The sequence below is a fragment of the Lagenorhynchus albirostris genome, chromosome 7, assembly GCF_949774975.1.
Source record: "Lagenorhynchus albirostris chromosome 7, mLagAlb1.1, whole genome shotgun sequence".
Taxonomy (NCBI): Eukaryota; Metazoa; Chordata; class Mammalia; order Artiodactyla; family Delphinidae; genus Lagenorhynchus; species Lagenorhynchus albirostris.
Genome location: NC_083101.1, coordinates 53,930,781 through 53,956,310, shown reverse-complemented (window position 1 = coordinate 53,956,310; position 25,530 = coordinate 53,930,781). Strand labels below are relative to the sequence as shown.

General features: G+C 34.6%; 1 protein-coding gene across 2 annotated transcripts in view; it reads left to right on the top strand.

Annotated features, from left to right (window-relative positions):
• RFX3 (regulatory factor X3) overlaps positions 1-25,530 on the top strand; it is a 289,095-nt gene that overhangs the window by 179,938 nt on the left and 83,627 nt on the right. For both annotated transcript variants that reach the window (XM_060153464.1, XM_060153465.1), the window contains exon 4: positions 14,394-14,652. In XM_060153464.1, the coding sequence (XP_060009447.1) occupies positions 14,394-14,652 (259 nt within the window). The remainder of the gene's footprint in view (positions 1-14,393; positions 14,653-25,530) is intronic.

The window sequence follows — 25,530 nt, the reverse complement described above, 5'->3', positions numbered from 1 at the left end:
ACTGTTGCTCCTGTCACCAGTAGCCCCATGCCAAGTAGCCATAATGCAAGGGGTCTCACTCAAGAGGTGATGATAGCCCTCACAGATATGTGTCATCACTTATGAAAATGTGTAATCATTATAATTTGACAATACTGAAGTATTTACTGGTTCTCTCTATGACTATGGACGTTACTGGTAGCATAACAGGATTTAACAGTGTGAGTCAGTGAGTGAGGATGTATTTCAAGAGAACAACTGAGACTGCTTTATAGTGGTGTGTTGGAGTAGAATGCTTTTTACTCAAGGGAGAAGGTAACCTAACTCTTGTTTCTGCTTATCATTGCTTCTGTAGGAGCCCACATTTGTGTATTTCCTTGCAATAGTTTTCCCAAGAATATTTTTTACTGGGCTGGATCATAGTCTTGTCCATTGTTATGGATTCTTACAATTTATGATATCTAATAATTTAGTAGATTGTAATTAAAACAGCTGGAAAACAGTGCATACCACGTAGAGAGTCCAATTCAATTGAAATTTCTTGATGTAGCCGAGAAATCAATTTTTTTAAATAATGATTTTTTTTCTTTCCCCCACTCCTTTTTTGACTCATACTTCCCCACTTATTCCTTTCCTTTATCATATTAGTCAAAGTGGAAATAAAGACATCATACTATATCTTGTCCAAATTAAGAAATCTTTTTTGAAAAAACTTTTTTAATTTTAAAGGATTTTCTTATATCAAGTGGTCTTTGAAGCTTATCCGCTGTTTAGAGATGATTAGTGTTTTAGAATGTCAGGGTGTTCATTGTAATGGGTATCTATTGCAATAAGACTTGACTGGTAGAAAGCATTCTCATAATCTTCCTGTTTAAATTACAGATTTCTCATCAAACCCAATAGAGAATTTACCAAACTGTGTTTCATAAAATGTCCCATTAAAAGGTTCTGTGATTTCACAAGCAGGAAAACACTGCATGAACTTCTTTTGCGGACTCTAAATTTCTGTTAGTTTTTTTTAAAGGCTCTGAGAAATCCTCTAGGAAAGAAATGTCATGTTTTAAAAACTGACCACAGAACTCTTATCTGAATAATATTTAATAACATCACATGGTATGTGATGGACATGATACATGATTAATATACTGACATTGACTAGATCTATTCAAAATCCATTGGACTCACCTTTATTTGAAAATCATATAAGTAGTGCATTTTCTGAAGCCATCCAATTATCCTTTCCATGTGCTTTTTAAATAATTAATAAAAAACCTTAATAGGGATACTCTTCAAGTTTCTCTTTTGTCTTTCAGTGAAATAGTAAGTTTTAGGATTTTGCAGGTAAAATTATGCTTTATTATTATCATTTAAATGTTCTCTACTTAGAAGAAATGGTTGTATGGTATTTCTGTAACTGAGATGAAGAGGCTACTTTCTTTATGCTTCTACTGGTATATACGTTCAAATCGGTGTAGGATCTGGTTAATGAATCCACTTGCCGCTTGGATTTCAGTAAGTATATGGCTGATTACTTAGAAAGCTCTTGGAGAGAGAACTACCATTTTGTGTAAAAAAGAGCACTGAGGTCCTCTACATTTAGAGAAGAGCCTGTTTCATTCATCTCCAAAAATGGAAGGATATTTTTTTTAGGTTTATTTTTTGTTGTTATTCAGTTTTATTTTATTATATTTATTTTTTTAAATTTTTATTGGAGTATAGTTGATTTACAATGTTATGTTATTTTCAGGTGTACAGCAAAGTGAATCAGTTATAAATATACATATATCCACTCTTTTTTAGATTCTTTTTCCATATAGACCATTACAGAGTATTGAGTAGAGTTCCTTGTGCTATATATAGTAGGTCCTTATTCGTTACCTATTTTATATATAGTAGTGTGTATATGTCAATCCCAGTCTTCCAATTTATCCCTCCCCTCCTTACTCCCTGGTAACCATAAGTTTGTTTTCTACATCTGTAACTCTATTTCTGTTTTGTAGATAATTTTATTTGTACCCTTTTTTTAGATTCCACATATAAGTAATATCATATGACATTTGTCTTTCTCTGCCTGACTTAGACTGACTTCACTCAGTATGACAATCTCTAGGTGTATCCACATTGCTGCAGATGGCATTATTTCGTTCTTTTTTATGACTAACATTCCATTGCATATGTGTATTGCATCTTCTTTATCCATTCTTCTGTCGATGGACATTTAGATTGCTTCCATGTCCTGGCTATTGTAAATAGTGCTGCAATGAACATCTTTTCAAATTATGGTTTTCTCTGGATATATGCCAAGGAGTGGGATTGCTGGATCATTTGGTAGCTCTAGTTTTAGTTTCTTAAGGAACCTCAGTACCATTCTCCACAGTGGCTGTACCAGTTTACATTGCCACCAGCAGTGTAGGAGGGTTCTCTTTTCTCTACACCCTCTCCAGCATTTATTGTTTGTAGATTTTTTTGATGATGGCCATTCTGACCCGTCTGAGGTGATACCTCATTGTAGTTTTGATTTGTATTTCCCTAGTAATTAATGATGTTGAGCATCTTTTCATGTGCTTTTTAGCCATCTGTATGTCTTCTTTGGAGAAATGTCTATTTAGATCTTTTGCCCATTTTTTCTTTTTTTGCGGTATGCGGACCTCTCACTGTTGTGGCCTCTCCCGTTGCAGAGCACAGGCTCTGGACGCGCAGGCTCAGCGGCCATGGCTCATGGGCCCAGCCGCTCCGCGGCATGTGGGATCTTCCCAGACCAGGGCACGAACCCATGTCCCTTGCATCGGCAGGCGGACTCTCAACCACTGCGCGACCAGGGAAGCCCGCCCAGTTTTTGATTGGGTTGTTTGTTTTTTTGATATTGAGTTTCATGAGCTGTTTGTATATTTTGGAGATTAGTCCCTTGTTGGTTGCTTCGTTTGCAAATATTTTCTTCCATTCTGAGGGTTGTCTTTTGTTTTGTTTATGGTTTCCTTTGCTGTGCAAAAGCTTTTAAGTTTAATTAGGTCCCATTTGTTTATTTTGGATAGAAAGTTCAGAGATAAACCCACACACCCATGGTCACCTAATCTATAGCAAAGGAGGCAAGAATATACAATGGAGAAAAGAGAGTCTCTTCAACAAGTGGTGCTGGGAAAACTGGACAGCTACATGTAAAAGAATGAAATTAGATCACTCCCTGACACCGTGCACAAAAATAAACTCAAAATGAATTAAAGACCTAAATGTAAACCTGGATACTGTAAAACTCTTAGAGGAAAACATAGGCAGAACACTCTGACATAAATCACAGCAAGATGTTTTTCAATCTGCCTCCTAGAGTAATGGAAGGCTTTCAAATATGGCTTCTCAGAATATCAGAGTTGTGAAGGTCATGGAGATCATTTATTCTAATCTTTCCACTTTACAGGTGGGTAAACTGAGGCCCAGAGAGGTGCAATAATTTGTACCTCTAGTTAGCTAGTATTTAGAGTTCATATTTTTTGACCTTCAACACATGTTCCTTTCCAGTGATCTGTAGGTAGAGGTCTTTTGATCATGAGTTATTTGGAGGTTTGGGGGGAAGAGTTGGCCAATCACAAAAAAAATTTTTAGTAAATTTTATACATTATGCTATTGCATTATTGTATATCTTATTGTAGATAATAAACTCGTGGGGTTTTTTATGACTGATGACTCTTTAAGACTAGGAGTGTTGTTCGTATGAATCATTGTATGTTTTTTTTAATCCCATCTTATACTTTTATAGTTAAATTTATTTTGTGAATATAGGATGTTCTTTGGATATTCATAAAATATATAGAAAAGTCCATATTTACTAATTTTTCAACATCGAATATTATAGTTAAACAGCTTCCAGAAGAAAACGCTATTATTTGACTGCCCTGGCTGTATTCCTTTTTAATATTTCTCATTCGTAGAATTAATTGATGCACATTAAGGGCAATTGCTCTGTGATATTTTCATATCCAGTAGCATAGTGTCCAGAATAATTCTGTATGATAACACTTGGAAAAGTTTAGACCTTTAAATTTTCTCTTCCTCTCCTCCTCCCTCCTTTTCTTTTTTTTTAAAGGTAAAAATAAAGGAAATCCACATGTGCCTTTTTAGGTTTAGAACCAACCTGTATTATTTTCTTAAATGAACACTAGAGACCCAAGTTCAAGTATCATTTCTCCTACTGACTACAGTATAACATCAGGCAAATAACACATTTGCACCTAGATTTCCTAATTTGTGAAATGGGGATTAATAGTTAAAAGCATTGATTACTAACCAGGTCAGGTTCAGGATGGGGAGGGTTTAATGAGAGCAGGAAATGGGGTTATTTGTATTGTCTGAAAAAACATATTCACTTTTAGTATAGTTACTCTTATAAAACTAACTGCAAAAGAAGTTAAACTTATAAAAATCTCTGCTTGAACAAATATTTGGAAGCTAGAGTGAGAACTCTTTGTTTGGGAGTATGCATTGGAAAAGGTTGGGAAACACTGTATTGTGCTTCACAAGAGACTACAGTCTTGTAGATCCCCCAGCTATACAGAGTAGATCCCCCAGCTATATGGAGTTGAAGGCTGGTTCACAAGGGTTGAGCTTTGTAATGGCCAGAAGGTTTTGGAGGGGACAAATCCAACAAATCTTAGTCTGGCCCTCAGAAGGAGTCAGACGAATAGACTCGCCTCCAGGGAATGCTCTGAGGTCCCAAACTGCCCGAGTCCAGCAGTGTGCCTAACTTTGGGTATGGGGCATACCATCTGTTTGCCTGGACTTAGCATCTGGGTTGGCCTCAACAACATACACACATGCTTTAGCTGTGTTTATCCATTTTTGAAAGTCCCACTTGATAACATATCCATCTCTAACAAGTACCTGGTTTCTCTGTTCCTTTGTAGTGAATCCTCTTAGGATTAACCTCATATTCTTCACTCTCTTCCAAGCTGGCTTTTTTCTCCACATTACAATGAAATTGCTGTTATCAAAGTCATTGAAGACCTCCATTTGTTAAATCTAATAGACATTCTTCTAGATTAACTTTTGTAAATCTCTAGCAATCAACTAGTCAGCCACTCTATCCTTGATTCTTTGTCTTCTTTGACTTTATATTCTTCTGTTTTCTTCCTCTGTTATTGGATCCTCCTCAGTCTTATCATTGGCCAAACAGTTTTTCTGTGCCCTAAGTTTCCTTATTGTTTCTAACAGAGACATTTCTTCCACAACACTTACGACTATCTGTCATTCTCCACTATCTACTTTTAACTTATCTAATATCTGTCTTTTCCCCACTAGAATGTAACTGTCATGTGGGCCCAGTACCTTGTTTGTTTGCTCCCCATTCTCTCTCTCATACCTACAACAGTCGTATATGATAGGTGCTCAATCTGTATGTGTTGAATGAATTGAATAAAGAATAGCATTTGATGACAGGTGAGACACAGGAGCAGATTACTTGGTAGTTTTAAATATACAAGGAGAAATGAATGGAACTGAATTGAGATGCTGCTAACATAGTATTAACATACCTTTTTTTTCAGCTTTTTTATTCTAGTACAATTTTTTTGAGCTTATGTGTATGTATATGGTTGCTCAGTTCTTCTTTTCTTTTTTTTTCAAGTATACAATACAGTATTATTAACTATAGTCACTAAGCTGTACATTAGATCCCCAGAACTTATTCATCTTGTAACCCAAAGTTTTTACCCTTTGACCAATATCTCCCCATTTCTCCCACCTCCCAGCCCCTGCGCCATTCTGCTCTCTGTTTCAATTAATTTGATTTTTTAAAAATTGGAGTATAGTTGCTTTACAATGTTGTGTTAGTTTCTGCTGTGCAACGAAGTGAATCAGCTGTATGTATACATATATCCCCTCCCTCTTGGACCTCCCTCCCACCCCCCCACCCCCATTCCACCCCTCTAGGTCACCACAGAGCACCAAGCTGAGCTCCCTGCACTATACAGCAGGTTCCCACTAGCTATCTGTTTTACACATGGTAGTGTATTTATGTCAACCCCAATTTCTCAATTCATCCCACCCCCCACGACCCTGCGCCCCCGTGTCCACATGTTCATTCTCTACATCTGCGTCTCTGTTCCTGCCCTGCAAATAGGTTCATCTGTACCATTTTTCTAGATTCCACATATATGCGTTAATAAACGATATTTGTTTTTCTCTTTCTGACTTGCTTCACCAATGAGTTTGATTTTTAATATTCCACATATAAGTGATATCATACAATACTTGTTTTTCTCTGTCTGACTTACTTCACTTAGCATAATGCCCTCAAGGTTCATCCATGTTGTTGCAAATGGCTGAATAAGAAGTAAGTGTTGGAGAGAATGTGGAGAAAAAGAAACTCTTGTGCACGATTGGTGGGAATGTAAGTTAGTACAGGCATTATGAAAAACAGTATGGAAGTGCTTCAAAAAATTAAAAATAGAACTACCATATGATCCAGCCTAGTTTTTCTTATTTGTAAATTTAGACCAGTAACTCTGGATCAAAATCTTTTATGATGTCATTCCTGCCAAAGTTGATTTAAGTCTATATCTACTTCCCTGACTTCTGTTGTCAGGGCAGATGACCTCTATATGTACTTATTATGTGCACCTTTTTGGTATGCTTCAAAAACCATTATAGCAGTGAACAGAAATTTTGGTAATGCTTTCATGGATAACTGCCACAGAATATAAAACTTCTTTTATAACTGTGGACTTTGACTTTTTAAAAAACTCAAATAAACTAAAAGCACTAATAGTTGTGAAATAGCACTTTTTTTCCTTACTCCTGTGAAAGTTGGTCTTCACATTTTTATTATCCTCTAGTACAGTGGTTCTCTAAGTGTGTTCCTCAGATCAGCAGCATGTGCCTCATCTGAGAAACGCCAACCTTGTTAGAAATGCCAGTTTTGGTTCCCTAGCCCTGTTCTACTGAATCAGGAATTCGGGGAATGGAGCCTAGCAATCTGTGTTTTAACAAACCCTTCAGGTGTTCTGATGTGCACTAAAGTGTGAGAACCACTACTTTACAATATACAAATGAAGAATTGAAATACACAGTAAAGTGTAAATGTCCAAATATCTTTATGTAATGATAATTTAAAGTTATGATTTCAGTACTCTGTACATTATCAACATATATAATATTAAAAATACTACATATGAATGAAAAAGCTCAATTAGTTATTGCAAGGATTATTATTGCATTTTAATAATTCATTCTTGCATTTCCTCTGTAGCTGTTGTGGCAACAACTCGATAAATGCTTTTATTTTTTACCTATTTTAGCAGTTGAAATTAGCAGAAATAAGTATGTCTTCTGAATTTAAATCAAGTGTTTCATTAGTGATTCTAGTATTTTATTACTTTATATTTAATTTATTGTTTTTGATTCTTAGGTAATAGTCTCTTATGTTACATCACTTGAATTCCTTTCTGAATTACTGTTTTCCCCTTTGGTGTCTTGCACAAAATGGACATGTCACCACTCTGATGTACCTTCTGCCTTCAGTCTGACTTAGAGCATTCAAGAAATGATCTATGTCAAAACTCAAAAAAGTAGTGCATGTTAGACAACCAGATATTACATACCACAAGACTGCAATTTGTTGAAGATTCCAAATAATCTAGCTACTTCTCTGCAGGGCTTTGGTGACTCCCATAAAAACTTCACAATGAAAAACTCTTTTAAGAGTTCTTGGTTTCAAGCAGCAGAAACCAAGTCTGGCTTATTTAAGCAAAACAATGAATTTATTGAAAGATATTTGTGACTCAGAATTTCTAGGAAGTCTGAAGAATCAAGCTGAAAAAAGACAGGTACAAGCATTGTTAGACAGCAGCCAGACCAAAGGCAAAAACACACCCCAGAAGTTGTCCAATAAGGACACCACACGACCACAATCATCTCAAATGCTGTTGGCCATTGCTGCCGCTATCTCTAACAACAGTTCTCCCAGTTCCCAAATTCTCCTAGCTCCCAAACTTTTTGAAAATATTTAAAACTGATTCATTGTGGCTGCCTTTAGTTACTTATATCCTCAGTCTAGTCCAATCAGACATATATTTGCTAGCACTACATGGAAACACCTTACAATAAGATTACCTCCTCTCATTATATCTAATGAACATGTTTCAGAATCATCTTACATGGCTTATCTGTAGCATTGTGCCCTGTTTGCTACTCCCTTTCCTCATGGTTTCCTGTTACCTCTCTGACCTCAGGCCTTCCTTTAGGTTGTTTCTCTGTCTGGAACATTCCCTTACCTCCCTGTACCTTAGCTTCCTTAAACTCCTATCCCAGCTTAAAATAACATCCAAACTTCTTGCCATAGTCCATAATGATGTCTTTAAGCTTTTTAAACAACCATCCACATTGAAAAAATTAGATGTACATTTTTATACTCAGATAAATATACACATGCACACACACACCATATATGCATATGACAGAAACAAAGTTTCTCAAGATAATTCTTATCCTTACTAGGTGTGATACGTTCTGATGTTGTCTCGTCTACTATAGTCTCTTTCTTTTTTTAATGCTAGTATGTGTGACCCATTAAATTGTGGATCATGACCCACAGTTTAAAAAATTTGTTTACACTACTTACATGTTTAGTTTTTATCTACTTTTTAAACCTCATTGTTTCTAATGTCCTTCTCATTCATTTTAACCAACCATTCTAGACTTCTAGTTCCTTCCTAAATACCAGGATTTTTCCTGTGTCATGGCTTTTGCACATGCCACTCTATATCTTCCTGATATATTTTTCTCCCTGTTTTCCATAGGACTGACTTCTTTTTATCCTTCAGTTTCAATCTAAATATCTCTTCTTCAGAGGTAACGTTCCTTGACTAGTTGATCTAATATGTGCCCTCCCATTTATTACACTTTAATATTCTATTTTTCTCTTTCATAGATTTAAGAAAATGTCTAATGATCTTATTTCCTTTCTTATTTTTGACCACCTGCCCCTTATGCTATGCAGCCCTTATGACTGTAGAGGTCATGTTCCTTTTTTCCAGGTGCCAGAATACATGCTCAGTAAATATTTGTTAAAAGAATGTGTACAGAATAGCCTGAAAGCAATAAAACATTGTACCAATGTAAGATATTATAATGATCAACATTACTATATTCTATCTTCATAATAAATTTTATGGTGTGAAATTTGCAAGGTATTTTATTTTCTTAATTTGCCATTTTCATACCATTGCTTGATTTTGCAGTTGACTAGCTTATTGGTGAGAGGATATTCAAGACCTAGGTAAAATACAAAACACATAATTTAGAGATATTATACATCTGGACTTGTGGATAAGACACCTGAAGATAAAGAAAACAGAAAAATTGGTTGTAACTAAAATAAATTGACATACATAATCATCCTAGCGAATAAGCAAGCAGGGAATATTCAGGGTCATGCTTAGTCAAGGTATATGCTAAGGCATGATAGGATGCAGACAGCACTAATTTACTGAATTCAATGGATCAGAGTTCTGACATTTACATAGAACCTGATAATAGAGTCAGCTATGAAGAAGCGTCTGTCAGCAAGTATGCACATATCTATGTGTTTACATTCATTACTGGATACATATGCAGAACAATGGAAAGATTTCTCTTCTGCTATAGAATAATGTGACACATTATTTTCATAACGGTCTGAGGCAATCAGTAAAGAACAAACAAAAAGAACACAGCAGCATCTTTCAACTGTGCACAGAATTGCTTGGGAATTTAGCTGTTTTAGTAGTGTACAGTGTGGAAATAGTTAGCTGCTTTCAATCTGATATGCCAAAAATTGAGTACTTTTCTCAAATGTATGTCTTGGAAATTTCTGGGGAAATAGTGTGCAAGCAATATCTCATATGTATTCATTCTAGCAGTATGAAAGACAAGTTGATCCTAGGTATCAGAATTAAAGAGTTATTATTTCTAGTACCTAGAAAGAAAGAAGGGTTTGTTTTTGTTGGTGGTGCCTTTTTTTTTATAACAAAATCTCTCCAGTATTTACTCAGGAGCTTAGAACATTTAGAACTGAAAAGATGTTTAGGAATTATCTGTGCCTGACTCTGACTCTGGCTTCAGACAGGCCTCCAACAAATGCTTTAATACTTATCTTCTTACCCTTGAAGAACAATGACTAAGGATATTATGGTCTGCCTCTATTACCCAATCCAGTGTTTAAAAGTCTCCTCTCTTCCCCACTGCAAGTGTGTAAGTGTCAGAGACAAATTCAGCAACAATTTATGACACTTCATTTCCTAATATAATTGTCTTTTTTCCCCTAGAAATTACCAGTCTTTACCCCAGTGTGTGTTTATTCAAACCTTCTCCTCCGTCCCATGGGTTATGATTGAGTAATGAGCATAATTTATGGATTAGGCATACTCTTTAGTGACTTTCACTCTTATCCTGTTCTTTGCTCATTTTTTAGCTAATGAATCATCTCCAGCTAGGGGGAAGTATGAAAATCAAAGCTCTTTGCTGCCATATTTTTATGCTGACTTGAGGGCTATAGATACAGATTTTATATATCTGTGATACATTTGTTTACATTACTGTTGTTCACTGAGGACTAATTATATAAAGGAGTCATACCCCAAAGATGGAGTGATTTAAACCCCGTGGAATGTTTCTCTTAGAGTTGCAACTTCCATGATCATAGAACTTATGAAATCTAAGTGTGCAATGGTAAGTATCCTCCAAAATAGTCTCGCCTTTTCCATCTCCATTTCTTTACCATTGCAAGTACATCTTCTGCAGATTCCATTCTGAGTAAGAGAGGAGAGTAGTGGGGTGTTAGTAAACAGTTAACTAAGGTGTAAGGAACTCCCAAATAGCAACAGAAAGTCCATATGTTTCCTATACCAGCTTTTGGGACTGTTCCTCAGTAGTCATTCACACATACCATTGACATACGTAAAAAGTTAAGTTCTTTTTATGTGACAGAATGGTTGAGAGCATGGGCTAAGTGCAGATTCCAAATCTATTTTTTACCAGCTGTGTGATTTGGATAAAGCTATTTAACCTATCCAAACTTCAAGTATTCACCTTGTCTGTGGAAATAGAAATTATAACAGTACCCATCTCAGAAAGTTGTAATGAAGATTAAATGAGTTAATTCCTGAAAAGTACATAAAATGGTGCCTGTTATGTAGTAAATGATCAGTAACTATTAGCTATTAATAGCCATTATTACATGATTTATTTATAAAATCAACTTACTACTGTGGAGCATGCTTAAGCATTTTGTTTGGTCTATGGAAAGGAAAGCTGACACCATTTCCTGCACCTGTCAAAGTATTTATTGCCCTATATCTATGTGTACACCTTACTTGGTTATACTTAAATACTAACATCAGATTGTGTTATTTTAAAAACAGCTAAATAGGATCATTATCATATTTAGCAGACATAAATTAAAATGACCTCACTTTTCTTTTCATCTAAATTTGAAATCAACATGGCTGTTTTATTTTACTAAATAAATATATAATGAAAGAAATACATAAATGAGGTATCCACCTGGGAAATACAACAATAATGGGAAGAACTGTGTATTTTAAATGGCATTTTTCTATCTATAAAAAAACGTTCTCTATGGAGTTGCTTCTGTCACCACCCCAAACTAAAATTTGTACATCGATCTGTGGTGGCTCTTCCTGGAAAGCAGTAACTTTACCCAGTGTGGAATAGTTTTGGAGCACTCTAATTATTTTACTAAAATTTACGTTAGCAATTACATTACAAATTAATTTGTAATGGGTTAAAATGACCTGTTTTAAATAATACAGAACAATCTTGAAATAGTTTAGCACAATTTCTCAATTGTGCTAACCAATTTGTTTGGTTTAACAAAACAAAAGAAGGATTTATGTTTTAGAAATTTACAGAAGTCACCATTATGTCAAATGTACTTTCAAACAGAATCATATTCTATTTGTTGGTTAGTGTGCCCACTGTGTAGCTGCAACTGTGTTAAGTGTTGAGGGTACATATGGGAATAAAACATAATTTCATGGGAGTATGAATACATGAGGAAAGTAACAGTATATGGAGAACTGTATTTCAGGTATGCACAAGGTGTTAGGAAAGTACAGAGAACAAAACATAACAGGCCTGTGAGGAGTGGCCACAGAGGGCAAAGGGTCCGGAAAAGTAATTCTGAGATAAGGTGATGCTTGAACTGAGAGTTTAAGGGTGATTTAGACAAAAGAAGAGAGCTGAAGAAAAATGTAAACGCCTTCTAGACAGAGGAAAACATGAGATATAGCAGGGAGGCAAGAGAAGATGGCACGTTACAGGGACCAGCAAAAAGGTCAGTGTGGTGTAAGCAAAGAAAGCACTTGAAGACATGACTGGTATCAAGTCCAGAGATCATGCAGGCATCGGCTCTGATGGTTCTTATAAGGCAGGTCAAGGGTTGTGAATTACTTCCGAAGGCAAGAGAGAATCATGGAAAGGTTTTTATGAAAAGCTTTATTTTCATATTTGCATTTTAGAAAAATTCTCCTGGCAGCAAAGTGAAGATAGATTGGAAGAGAGCCCGAATAGAGGAAGGAAAACTAATTAGAAGGCAGTTATAATGGAGAACATTATGAGTTAAGGCAAGTGAGTACAAGAATGGAAAGGAGAATTGGAGAATTATTTAGAAGGTAAAATTAGTAGGATTTAGTGACTGATGTCAATCTGAGCATGGAAAGTCAGCAGTAATTTCCAAAGCTGAGGGTTGTGGTGCTGCCCTCTGCTGAGAGGGGGAATATAGGAAAAAGAGCAAGAGAGAAAGAATTCCCTTTTAGGCATATGTTCAATTTTACATTTGAGACTTCCCATATATCATGGGGTTCCCTAACAGAGATAACCAGGTGGCTGTTAAAGAAACCTAGATTTAAAACTCTTAAAGTGTAACTAGAAAATGGAGCTATCAACTTATGAGCATGTATATCGTCAGGTAGTATACGATAAAGGTATGTGGTCCGAATAAATGTGAGAGAAAAATAAGAGCTGAAAATGGAGACCTCAGAAATTACCAGTATTTAATGTGCCAGAAAAATGGAGCCTCCAAAAGCTCTCGAAACATAGTGGTTAAAAAAAGTAAAAGGTAAAAAAATATGTCATAGAAACTAATGAACAAGAGAGGTTAAAACAGAAAGACCTTGCACATAGAAAATGCCTGCAAATATCTACACCGAATTGTCAGTACTGCCTAGCTCTGGAGTGTGGTGTTGAAGAGAATGACCAAAAAACTGGGAATTTTAATTTGATATTTAAGTTTTTAAATAAAGTATTTTATGCCTCTTTACTATTTTTGCAACTTCTTGTGAGCTTATACTACTTGCAAGTAAAAATAAAAGTTATGTTAAAATGTAAGTTATAGTCAATTGAATATTAAAAAAAATCAGTCGAACAAGCTGCTTAATCAGAACAGAACCAGGAGGGAAAGGGCAACATGGCGTGGTCAACAATATTACACTGCAGATAGGTCAAGAAAGATGAGGACTGACAGCAGCCTTTTAGCTTGGTATTTAGATGTGCTCACAAGTGACCTTATTAAAAGCACTTTCAGTGAAAGGCTAAGGGCAGAAGCTGGACTGCAGTTGTTGGGAAGCGGAAAGTGAGGACATGAGGTGGCATAGTCATCACATCAAGGAGAACCTTGAGTGTAAAGAAAAAGAAAGAGTTAGGGATCTAGGGCCCATGGTAAGTGAAATCTTTGCTCGAGATCCTTATGGTGGCGAGAAAAAGATCCATGCTAGCTACCTTAGGTTTACTGCAAGTCATCCAGGAGTGTGAAGTAGCATGAGGAGCTGACTTGCAGCCCCCAGTCATTCTGGATCCCAGCTTTCCTAAAACTGGGATTTGCAGGAAGTTTTGTAAGAAATTTAAGAAGTCACGCAGCAAGGGCTTCTTGGAGGAAAGAGACCTGAGCTTATTTATATGTTGGAGGTAGGCACCAGTATACAAGCAAAAGCTCTAAAGTACAGAAAAGTGTTAAGGTACTTATAAAGAAATGTACCTGGGCTTCCATGGTGGCACAGTGGTTGAGAGTCCGCCTGCCGATGCAGGGGACACGGATTCGTGCCCCGGTCTGGGAAGATCCCACATGCCGTGGAGCGGCTGGGTCCGTGAGCCATGGCCGCTGAGCCTGCGCGTCTGGAGCCTGTTCTCTGCAACAGGAGAGGCCACAACAGTGAGAGGCCCGCGTACCGCAAAAAAAAAAAAAAAAAGAAATGAACCTTTAGTTTGGAAAGTAAACCCAACTATTTCTGGGAATGAAGTTTCATATAAAATACAAAAACTCACCATGTTCCAAAGGCTAAGCTGATATATTTTAAACATATATTCACACTAGAAAAAAATGAATAAGGTGATATAAATAAATTTCTTTCTTTTTTCTTCTTCTTCTAAAGCCGAACAACAACTTATCCTTACACAGAAACGCAGATGTACAGCCAAAACACTGGAGGGAATTACTTTGATACTCAAGGGAGTTCTGCACAGGTGACTACCGTGGTCTCATCCCACAGTATGGTGGGCACTGGTGGGATTCAGATGGGCGTCACGGGAGGACAACTCATCAGCAGCTCTGGAGGAACCTATCTGATTGGCAATTCAATGGAGAATTCTGGTCACTCAGTGACACATACCACTCGGGCTTCCCCAGCGACAGTAAGTATTTGAGTTTTTATTTGTTTAATTTAGGTTCTTGATAGCCTCTATCGTACATTTTTCTCTTTAGAGAGAAAAAATCCAAAACACTGGGCTGGAGCAACAATGTGCTGTGCAGTTTTAGTGTGTAATTTTTTCTAATATATGTTAAAATCCGTACTTAAATAGTAAAATTAAAAATGTTTACCCATATGCCATATGTAAAGTCATTTTGCATTCTACCAGAGGGACACTTTGGGAAGCACTGATCTAGGTGATTCCAATGAAAAGCATTTATATTGGCTCTGATCATAGGTATGAGCAAATAATATCTTAGGAACACAACCACATATTTGAGTTTTCAAATTTTTAGTATTTAATAAATATATTTATTTTGACACAAGATATCTTAATGTGCTAAAATGCTGTAATAGAAATAGTAATAAGAACCTATGCGGAATTTGATATCCTCAAACTCTGTAACCTGGCCTTTACATTTTTACCTCAACTAAGCATAGGCAGAATAATCATTTAGAACCACCTACCTAAAGTAGAAATGGAATTGATTTTCTAGATGTTTCATATAAAAGGGGCCTGGGGATTTGAATTAAGTGCATGTACCCCTTTTCCATAATCCTACCATATAGTTTGTTATAATGAAATAGAAACAAATTGAGTAGAAAATAATTATATGAGAGGCTTTACATTTTTCATTTTGTGGATTTTCTTCATGATATAATAGGTACTTGGTAAGTATTTTGTATATACTTTTTTCTGTTTGTAATGATTGCATGTGTTCATACTTTCATCATTTAGTATCTTTTCCCTAATCCATTTTTTCAAGCCCTTATTTTTAATTCACTATTTTCTGGTAACATCAGAAGAGGTAACTAACCATTCTAACTGGAGAGTTCTTTTTTTGTCATTTTTTCTTTGTATTTTTGAAGCATTTCTAATGCCCATTTCTCTCTTGCTTTTGATAACACTAAATACACCATTTCTAAACCTTTTAGTCACAGCAGTATATTTATGTAGATTAGAAACTAAATCATAGCTTCTCTGGACCTCAGTTCCCCTGTCAATAAAATAAGGGGTTAGTTAGACTAAATGATTTCCTAATATCCTCTCAGCTTTAAAAACATAATATTTACCAACAAATTGTAAAATGTTCTAGATGTAAAATAACTGTATCTTTACCATAAAAGGAAAAGGGGTAGATTAGGTACCAGTACTGTATAATGCTTCTGATACAGGCCATCCAGAAAGTGATTTTCAGTGGAAAGGGAAGTACTTGCCACTTACCAAGGCCTTAGGAAAACTGGAAAAAATGGGGAGGAAGAGTCCTTTCCCACTTTCGTTTCATATACCCTCTCTCATGCTGGCTTACCAGCGCTCCATCCCCACCCCTCTCCTGCTTCACCTTCCCCAGGCACTGATAACTTGCCTTCACACTGAATTTTAGCTATCTGTTAAACATCCTCATGAACTAGATACGGGTTTACTAAATTTACTAGTGCTATCATTGAGTTAACTAAATTGATTATTCCAGGTCATGTATATATAGGTACAAACATTAGCAGGATGAATTTTATAGCTTGATTTTTTTGTTTGTTTTTCTGTATAGAGTGTGAAAAATGACATGGCTCCTTAAGTTATCCATTACACAAATTTGGTGCAATTTTTATTATATTAATTGGTAAATTAACACAAAATAACTGACTTATAACAGCTGAGAATAGTGGGAGAACTATTTTTAAAAAATCAATTCCTAAGTGTCAGTTGCACATATTAATTCACCCTTTTAAAAAGGCATTAATATTTAAGGTTCTGTTAAGGATGGTTTTTTGTTTTCATTTTTACAAGGAAATTTCCTTTTTAGCAAAAGGAGTTTAAAAGTGAAATAAAGAGAGAACTTTTGCATGGAAAAATCATAAGGTATTCTCATCAAAGCACATGATAGTGACATATGATAGATACATATTATCTAAATATACATCTGCTAGTAATTATTACCTTACATTTATTACCACAGTTTATATTTGATTTAGATCCCCACTCAATCGTGCTGAAGATCTTCATCTGCTTCATTCACAGTGAGGTGGTGATTCTGTACAGTTTCACATCTGTTCCTATAGTAAAGTTAACAAAGTTTAAGTGCTCTGACACCTATTTAAGATTTCCTCCCATCCTCCTCTTGCCAAATGCTAGAAAATTTGTGCCATGTATTACAGTTGTTTAGACTCCTGAAACTCTAGATTTTTTGGTAGGTGCCGTGTCATTAAAGGAGATTTGCTTATTTTCATGTACCTTTTTCATTCACTGTAGAACCATAAAAAGAACGTCTATGAGCACAGTCTAAGAACCTGTTAGTCGAGATGCAAGCCATTTCTTTCCAAACGTTGAGCCAGACTGTGCCATATAAATTCAGTTTTTCTGACTGTTCTTCTGTGTTCAACCTATCACCCATAGCATGCCTGATGCAGCTAACTGGGTAGGAGTAGCCTCTACTATTGCCAGAATTCCTGACAGTAGTAGTCAATTGGGCTGTGCCTTAAGAGCCTGTGATAAGTGGAATGTATAGTCAGTTAATTCAGTTGATGTGAAACTAGTTAAATTTGAGGGCTCGGGAACAGCACAAACCTAATACCTTTACGCGGTTTCTGGTTACCAAGGTTTCCTGCTCTGGTTCCCAGAATAATTGCCTTTGCTGTCTCTTACATTTGACCTCTGTCTATATAGAAATACTTTCAGTTAAATTTATTAGGAATAACTTTCTGCCACAAAGAGGTTTACTCCAATGTGCAAACCAACTTCTCAGGATAAATCAGTAAAAAGAGATGATTTGAAATTGAAGCCACTACTAAGAAAAATAAATGATCAGCACTTGAAATATTTTGTTACCTAGTCTAATAGTCAATATAAAACCATCTTTCTTATAATAGAAGGATCTTTATTTACATTAATGGAGAATTTTTATTTGAGCATATGATTTACTTTAGTTTTATAACCTTAAGTGAAAAAATATTTTACATAAACATGTTTTAGTATTTCATTTTTGCTATGCATTGTAAAATGTTTCAGTTTTCAAGGTACATAGAAATTTCAGAAGTTTTCAAAAGATTATTATGGTAACATATTAAATTTTATTTGATGAATATATTATGGTACAAGCTACCAATATTCAGATTTGGTCAAAATACTTTTTCTCCTTTTACTGTGCTCTTTTATTTGGTCAATGGAGTCCATGTATAAATTATTAAATATGTATGTATGTATATATTTTTTTATTTATTTAAATATAAGTATAAACTTATACACATTTAAAAGGCATTTCCTGCTGATAGTATTAAATAAGAATTTTCAGAAAGATTATGTAACATTTTTTATTGGAAAATCACTGGGTATGACCAGCTAAGTTACTATTTGAGTAAATAAACATTTTACATTTCATTAAATTAATGCTAGCGATCTATTTATTGTTAACATTTCAGGAGAACATGGACATTAAGGTAGAAGAGTTGACTACAGTCATATCTGAACTCATTATGCCTTGATCTTCCTTTAAATACATCTCCATAGTGTTCCTTATGTGTCTTTATTCATTTTAAACTCTAATTTATTTTTCATCATTATTTTTCATATAACCATATTTTTTTTAGAATTTTAGAATTTTGGAACCGGAACACATTTTGCATTTGAGAATCAAAAATTTATGATTGTAGTTAGTGATATTTTTGTATTTATCACAACATAGTTTATCTATACCAGACTATATAATAATAAGCAATTTGCTATAAGAAATTTAATCTATTCATTCCTCCATAAAATAACATTTGAATTCTTATAATGAGATGGTTATTTATGGAGTTGTTTTTCTTCTTGATAAGAAAACTAACTAAATTAGATTACATTAATCATTTTTGAGACTGTGATATGAAAGCTAATTTTCTACTTTTCTGTATATACATTTAGTAATTATATATGTTAAATGGCTCTTGCTAAAATTAGATCCCACTAAAGGGCACAAGGAAAATGTGTTGAAGCTAATATTGTTCATATCTCTACCTTTTTTGATTAATGAAAAATACTGTAATTTTTTTCAATTGTTTGGAGGAAAATTTCAATGTCCATCTACTGCTATATAAGTAAAAGTTTGGCCTATCTTATATAATTTATAGAAAGTCAAGAATTCATTCAATAATTGTAGATGCTTTTATTTCTTTATCCTTGGGTTTGCATGTAAAGTTTTTATGAATTTATTTATGTGAATTAGTTATACATTCTTAAGTAGCACAATTCAAAAGATAAAAGAAAGTACATAATGCAGTGTCCCTCTCATTTCTGTTCCTCAGTTCTTCTCCTTAGAGGCAATCAAAGTTATCAAGTTCTTTGAGTATCACTCTGGAGATATTCTCTGAATGTACAAGCAGAATGTCTCTCTTTTCCTCGCATTAGCATTTTTAAATTTTTTTACGAATAGTAACAAAAATACTGAATCTTGCTTTTTTTTCCACCTAACAGTGTGTGTCAGAGATTTTTTTTATATCAATACTTGAAGGGCTTCTTTATATTTATGGAGAAATGACTATATTAGAAGGAGCTGAACTGCCCATTCTTCTTACCAAAGGGTAAAAAATGTTAAAATAATGTTGGATTACTTGTTATGGCTATATAGAGATAGAAAAGCAACATAGTCACGTAAGACAAAAATTTCTCTTTAATTGTCATATATAAAGATATGCTTGGAAGAAATTTTTTGTTAGAAATGTGATGTTATGCATAAATCACAGTTATTTTATATATTACATATTACAGAAATAATAAATTTCTATTTTAAATAATTTTCTTAGCTTTACAGTTAGCCTGAATGATTTGAAAATGAAAGTCAAGCAAAACTACTTTCTCCACTTATTTTGGCAGAAGTATGTATGTCCATTATGATGTTAGTATTTTCTGTTTTCCTGTGTCCCATTTTCCCTAGGCCAACCTGAGCTCTCAGATAAAACTCCTCAGAGAGAGTACCAGGAATCTTCTGCTGTCTGCACTAAATCCTAAATTGACTGAAGGTTCTGGGACCTCATTTTCAAAGCACTTAATAAAATGGGACTTTGAATGACTTGTAGTCTTCATTGCTTCATCTATATTCCATTCAGCTGTCAGTCAGTTTCACACTGCTCCAGCCTTGAAGCTGATAAGATCTAGAGGCAGTAATTTTATGGCTAAGGCTGTAAGACATTCTACTCCTAGAAATCTTGATAAACTAGAAGGTTAAGACAAACAGAATGACAGGGGCCTTCAGCTCCTCCTGAGCATAGCTGATGGATTCCCTTCTAAAGCAAAATACAATGAGTTATTTTAATTTTTAGCTATTTCATACTGAAACAGCATTTCAGAACCACAGGTGTGTTACAACATGCAGAAATGGCTAGATTCTATTCCATCTAAAATCTAGATTAGGAAGGTTTAATGATGTTTGTAAATTCTACTTATAAATATGGAAGTAAACTATGTTCCAGGTGACCTGTTGTATAACTTTAACTTGATCCTTATATTTATAAATCAAATTGCAAGTTAATTTACTAGTTTGAAACTACTGTAGATTTTGAAGGAAAAAAATCACTAATGTTTCATTTATGGAAGCTAGGTGATCCAGATAAAATATGAAATGTATTGGTGGCAAATTAAAATATACTGTCATCTGTGAGTTACATGTGAGTCAGTATTAGACCCATAAAATTTAATACTGCCTGTTCCACTGGCCCATGTCTTTTATTTTAATGAGGGAAAATTCTAAACAATGCCTATGACCAATTATCAATTCTCAAATGAAAGGGAGTTTCTCCATGTTCCCATGTTTATGAGTACATCCTCCAAAAGCATGTGATTTGGTTACCACTTTCTCAGTATGCATAGCTACAGTTGTATTTGTTGGCTATGGAATTGTTTTCTCTTAAAGTCTAGGTTTTTAAAAATTATAACTGTTCGTGCCCCAAAATTTCATGGGCTAGGGATTTTGTAATCTATCTGTAGAAAGTTAAAATAATTTAACTCATTTATTTTAAATTTACCCCCTATAAGTTTTAGTAACTTTTCCCATCTGCCTTGTGAGAAAGGAAGATGTGATTTTTAATTGCCCTTTCAAAATTATAGGAAAGATGCAGTTAGACAAGAAAAGGAAATATAAAATTAGGAAGGAGGTAAAGAGGTCAGAATTCGCAGATGATATGATTGTGTACCTGATAAAAATCATAAAGAATCAAATGAAAAACTAGAACCAATAATAAGAGAATTTAGTAAAGTGACTTAGTACAAGATTAATATACAAAGAAATCAATAGCTTTTCTAAATACAATTGACAGTAGCTAGAATATAATGTAAGCAAAGATCTCACTTATAATAAACTCAAAATATGCCAGGCAGTAAACTAACAATATATGTGCAAGATCCAGCTGCTGAATAAAACTTTTTAAGTTCCTAAGGGACAAAAAAAGAAGCTTGAATAATTGAAAGAGAAGTTTCAGTATCAAACATTTTGAATCTCCCTAAATTAACTTAAAAATTTTGATATGATCCTAATCAAGATACCAATAGATTTTTTTGTTTTATAAGAAAGACTGTTTACATAAATAAACATGCAGGAATAGTGAAGAAAGTTGTATAAAAAGAAAAATAATGATGCGTGATGTGGGACATAAACAGCCCTACCAGTTGTTCAAACATATATAAAATTAATAATTAAAACAGAATTGTCTAGGCACATGAATAGACCAGTATAGGCCAGTAATAGACTATAGGCCAAATGCATATAAGAATACAACATATGACAAATGTGGCATTGCCTATCAATAGAGAAATGATATTATTGATAAATAATGCTTGGGACAGCTGGATAACTATTTTTAAAAGAAAATTAGATTGGTTCCATACATTGCTCCTTATATAAAAATTAATTTCACTTGGATGGAAAATTTTTTTATTATTATTCTGTTATAGTGGGGAAACATGATGTAAAATTCAGATCCTACAAAAAATACGCTGATGTGATCAACTATATAAAAGTAAAAACATTCCATATGACAGAAACCACAGCAACAAAAGGCAACAGTGAAACAACAACCTCGCATAAAGTTTTGAAATGTTATATTCAAAGCATGAATTCGTTTAATATATAGACCACTCATAGAAATCCTTCAGAAAAAAAAGAGACCAAAATGAGGAAGGCATTTGAAGAAGCAGTTCACTGAAAAGGAAATGAAAAATAAACTACAAAGAGATACCATTTTTCATCTCTCACACAGGCAAAGTTAAAAAGTTAGTAAACCTTGGCAAAGGTGTAAAGAAACAGGCAGTCTCATTGTTGATAGTACTAAGTTGATAGTACTAAATGGCAAAGGTGTAAAGAAACAGGCAGTCTCATTGTTGATAGTACTAAAGCAGTTCACTGAAAAGGAAATGAAAAATAAACTACAAAGAGATACCATTTTTCATCTCTCACACAGGCAAAGTTAAAAAGTTAGTAAACCTTGGCAAAGGTGTAAAGAAACAGGCAGTCTCATTGTTGATAGTACTAAATTGGTACAGGATTGGAGAACAATAAGGAAATTTTTATTAAGATTGAAAATCCAAAAAAAAAAAAAGATTGAAAATACACATAGCCGCTGACTCAGAGAGTACTTCTAGGAATTTAATCCACTGATGATACTCTTACATATGTGAAATGCTGCATAAACAACTATATTCATTGTAGAGTTATTTGTATTAGAAAAAGATTGGAAGAATCCTAATTGTCTATCAGCAGAGAAATAGTTAAATACATTTTAGTGCATTTGTCCATTCAGTGGAATTTTGTACGGCCATTAAAAAGAGTGAGGCAGTGTGTGTATGTGTTTGCATGTGTGTAGATAGATAGATAGATGTGGAAAGATCTCCAAATATATTGTTAAATGAAAAAGCAAGGAGTAATGTGTGTGTGTGTGTGTGTGTGTGTGTGTGTGCACGCGCACGCATGCGTGCACATGGCGCACGTGTGCATTGAAATAGAAATATACATTTCTATATGCTTATGTAAGTACAAAGATATCTCTAGAAGAAGGAATGAAGGAAAAAAAGGTGGGAGGCATGTGAATATATTTTCTATTCAAAAAAAGTGATTTATTATTTAAAAAAATCTTAGTCAAGCTCTTAATGATTATAAAGTGTATCTATTTGGTCATGATATCCAAATGCATGTAACTGAAACAACCCTTTCTTTATGTGCCCAGTATAAAGATTGTCTATGAGGTATCATGATTCAAGTTAAACCTTGATCCTAGGTTTCAGAAAAAGTTCTTCTTTATTAGACTGTTGAAAGTTTAGAGAATGAAAATGCGCATTAAATTTAGTAAAGATTTCTAGAGCCATTCTTATTCAGTATTTTGGGGTGAAGGTGAATGTTTGGTATATTCATGTACTTAGAGTCACTCACTCTCTCAAACATTTATTGAGCAATCACTATTGACCAGCCACTGTGCTTTTATGAATATAAAGGTTTACAATATGAGTAATGGAGCTAATTTCATCACTGAAAGGTACCTAATCCTCCAAGGCAAAAATAGAAATACACAAATAGCCCCCAGACTTCTTTTAAGTGGTTAGTTTCATTTTCTTTCTCATCACATTATTTTTTAAATCACAAATGTTAATATGTTGTAAATTGATTAATTTTAGATTCACGAAAATTGTGCTTATCTTCTGATTATGTTACTAACCTAAACTGCAAAATTGTCTAAATGCTGGGTAGGATTGGATAGCAAGAGAATGAAAAAGAATGAAAATAGCAAAAATCTATATAATAAACTTTAAAACCACCCTTTATACAGAGTTAGCAAGGGCCATTTTAGGAATGCCTGTTACCTCCCTACTTATTCTCCCTGAAGTATTAATTACAGTCTAACCCTGGCAAAGAAAATAAATTTGATTATGTTTTAGTGCAGTGTTCTCAAACTTGAGTGTACATTATGTGTGGAGCATTGATTAAATGCACGGCTGGACCCCACCCCCAAGGCTTTTGATTCAGTGTGGAGAAGGACCCAAGATGTGCATTTCTTATAAGCACCTGGTGACTCTGGTAATGCTGATCCAGAATTACACTTTGAGAAAACCTCTGTTTTAGTGATTATATAAACTAAATACAAAGTGAAAATGTTCTTGGTACTCAGAATAATCTGCAAAAGGCAGATTTGAAATCTTAAATTTGAAAATATCAACTTGGCCTTAAATCCTATCACTTAATCCTAACCCAGCAGATTCCTGAAGGGTAATTGTAGCCCTGAGTGCTTATACAGTTGATATCTCAAAATTAGTTTTATTGTCACACATCAGTAATGCCAGTTTCACAAAGTCCTGGTGAGGGTGGAGGGATGTAGGCTTTACAGAATAATCAGTGGAAGCCCGATACAACAGTCTTGGTTTCAGTTCACCTGGTTAAACCAAATGTTCTCAGAACATGTTCAGTTCATGCAGGTATCTTCTCTATATGTTTTTTTCTTATCAATATTTCAAAATAGCTTTAGGTGGTATAAAATTGCCAAAACTTCAGGCTGAAAGCATAATGATTAAAATTTTTTTCTCTAGATGTCATAAAATTATCAGTGAGTAAAAAATATTTCATGTAGTTAAGCGTTTGCAAGACCTAAGCCTTCTTTGCTCTAAATGCTTAGTGTATAAGATTAAGATTTTGTCTTAGCTTTTATTCAAGAGGAGATGAAAAGCAAAGCTGGCTAGGTGTGTTTTCTGGGCATTTTTAATTTTTTTAAGAGTTAAAAGAACAACCCGTCCTGAATATCTGAGTTAAGCTTCTTTTTAATATTGCTGTGGAGTAATAGATTCATATGTTGATTTCTATATCACTTGAATATACAACTTACAGAGTGGTATCATATTCACAGCTTTATCCTCAGTGAGCTGTTTCTATCTGCATTGCAGGGACACGTGGGCCCAAGAGACACCTGTAGATCCTTAGAAGGGATCCAGTTACTAGAAGGGAACTGATTTAACTGCTTTGTGCAGGGCATTCAAAGTTTGAGGGCCACAATCTACAATGAGAAATACCTTTACTTTGTGGCCCAGTACTCATACACATACATATATGCATACATTCATGAGTATACATCTATATATACACACATGACTATTATATACATATATACATTCATAGACAGAGGACTAAAACCAAAGTTCCAGGAAACAATACTTACCTGTACTGTGTGCCAGGACATTTGAGTATTTTCTACTCTATTTGATTTCTTTAATTTTTAAAAAATGCTGGTCAGGATAATTGATTTCATAACCTACTAATGGGTTACACCTTACTTTCTGAAAAGCGCTGCTTTGGACAAATTGAAGAAGAGATCAAACCACTAGCAATACAGATATGAGCCACCAGAATGCAGTGTCCATTCTTTTTTTTTGGTTTTTAGTTGTTGTTGTTTTGCATTGCTAACAAGTGCCCAGATAATTCTAACAAGTGTCTAGGACCACTCTTGGAGAAAAACCTGGGTTGTGATTATATAGACTACATGTAAAGTGAAAGGGTTTGTTTCCTTTGTGTTCCTGGTTGAAGTACTTGCTATAGAAGTCCCCCGCCACCCAACACACACACACCAGGAGGTGGTCATTTCTAACAGGTATAAGGGCGCTGGTCACATGCTCATGTCAGCAGTCACAGATACTTTTTCTGAACAAGCCACCAAGTAGAAATTGTTTCTGTCTTACTTGATCTCAAATGCAAACAAAATATCAAGTCTTACAGTTCAGGAGAAAAATTACCCCAAAGGAAATTTCCAGTCTTAAATGTATTCTCTTCATTGGGTTTCTCTAAGGAATTTACTATTCTTTCACAAGGAAACAAAAATGCTGTTT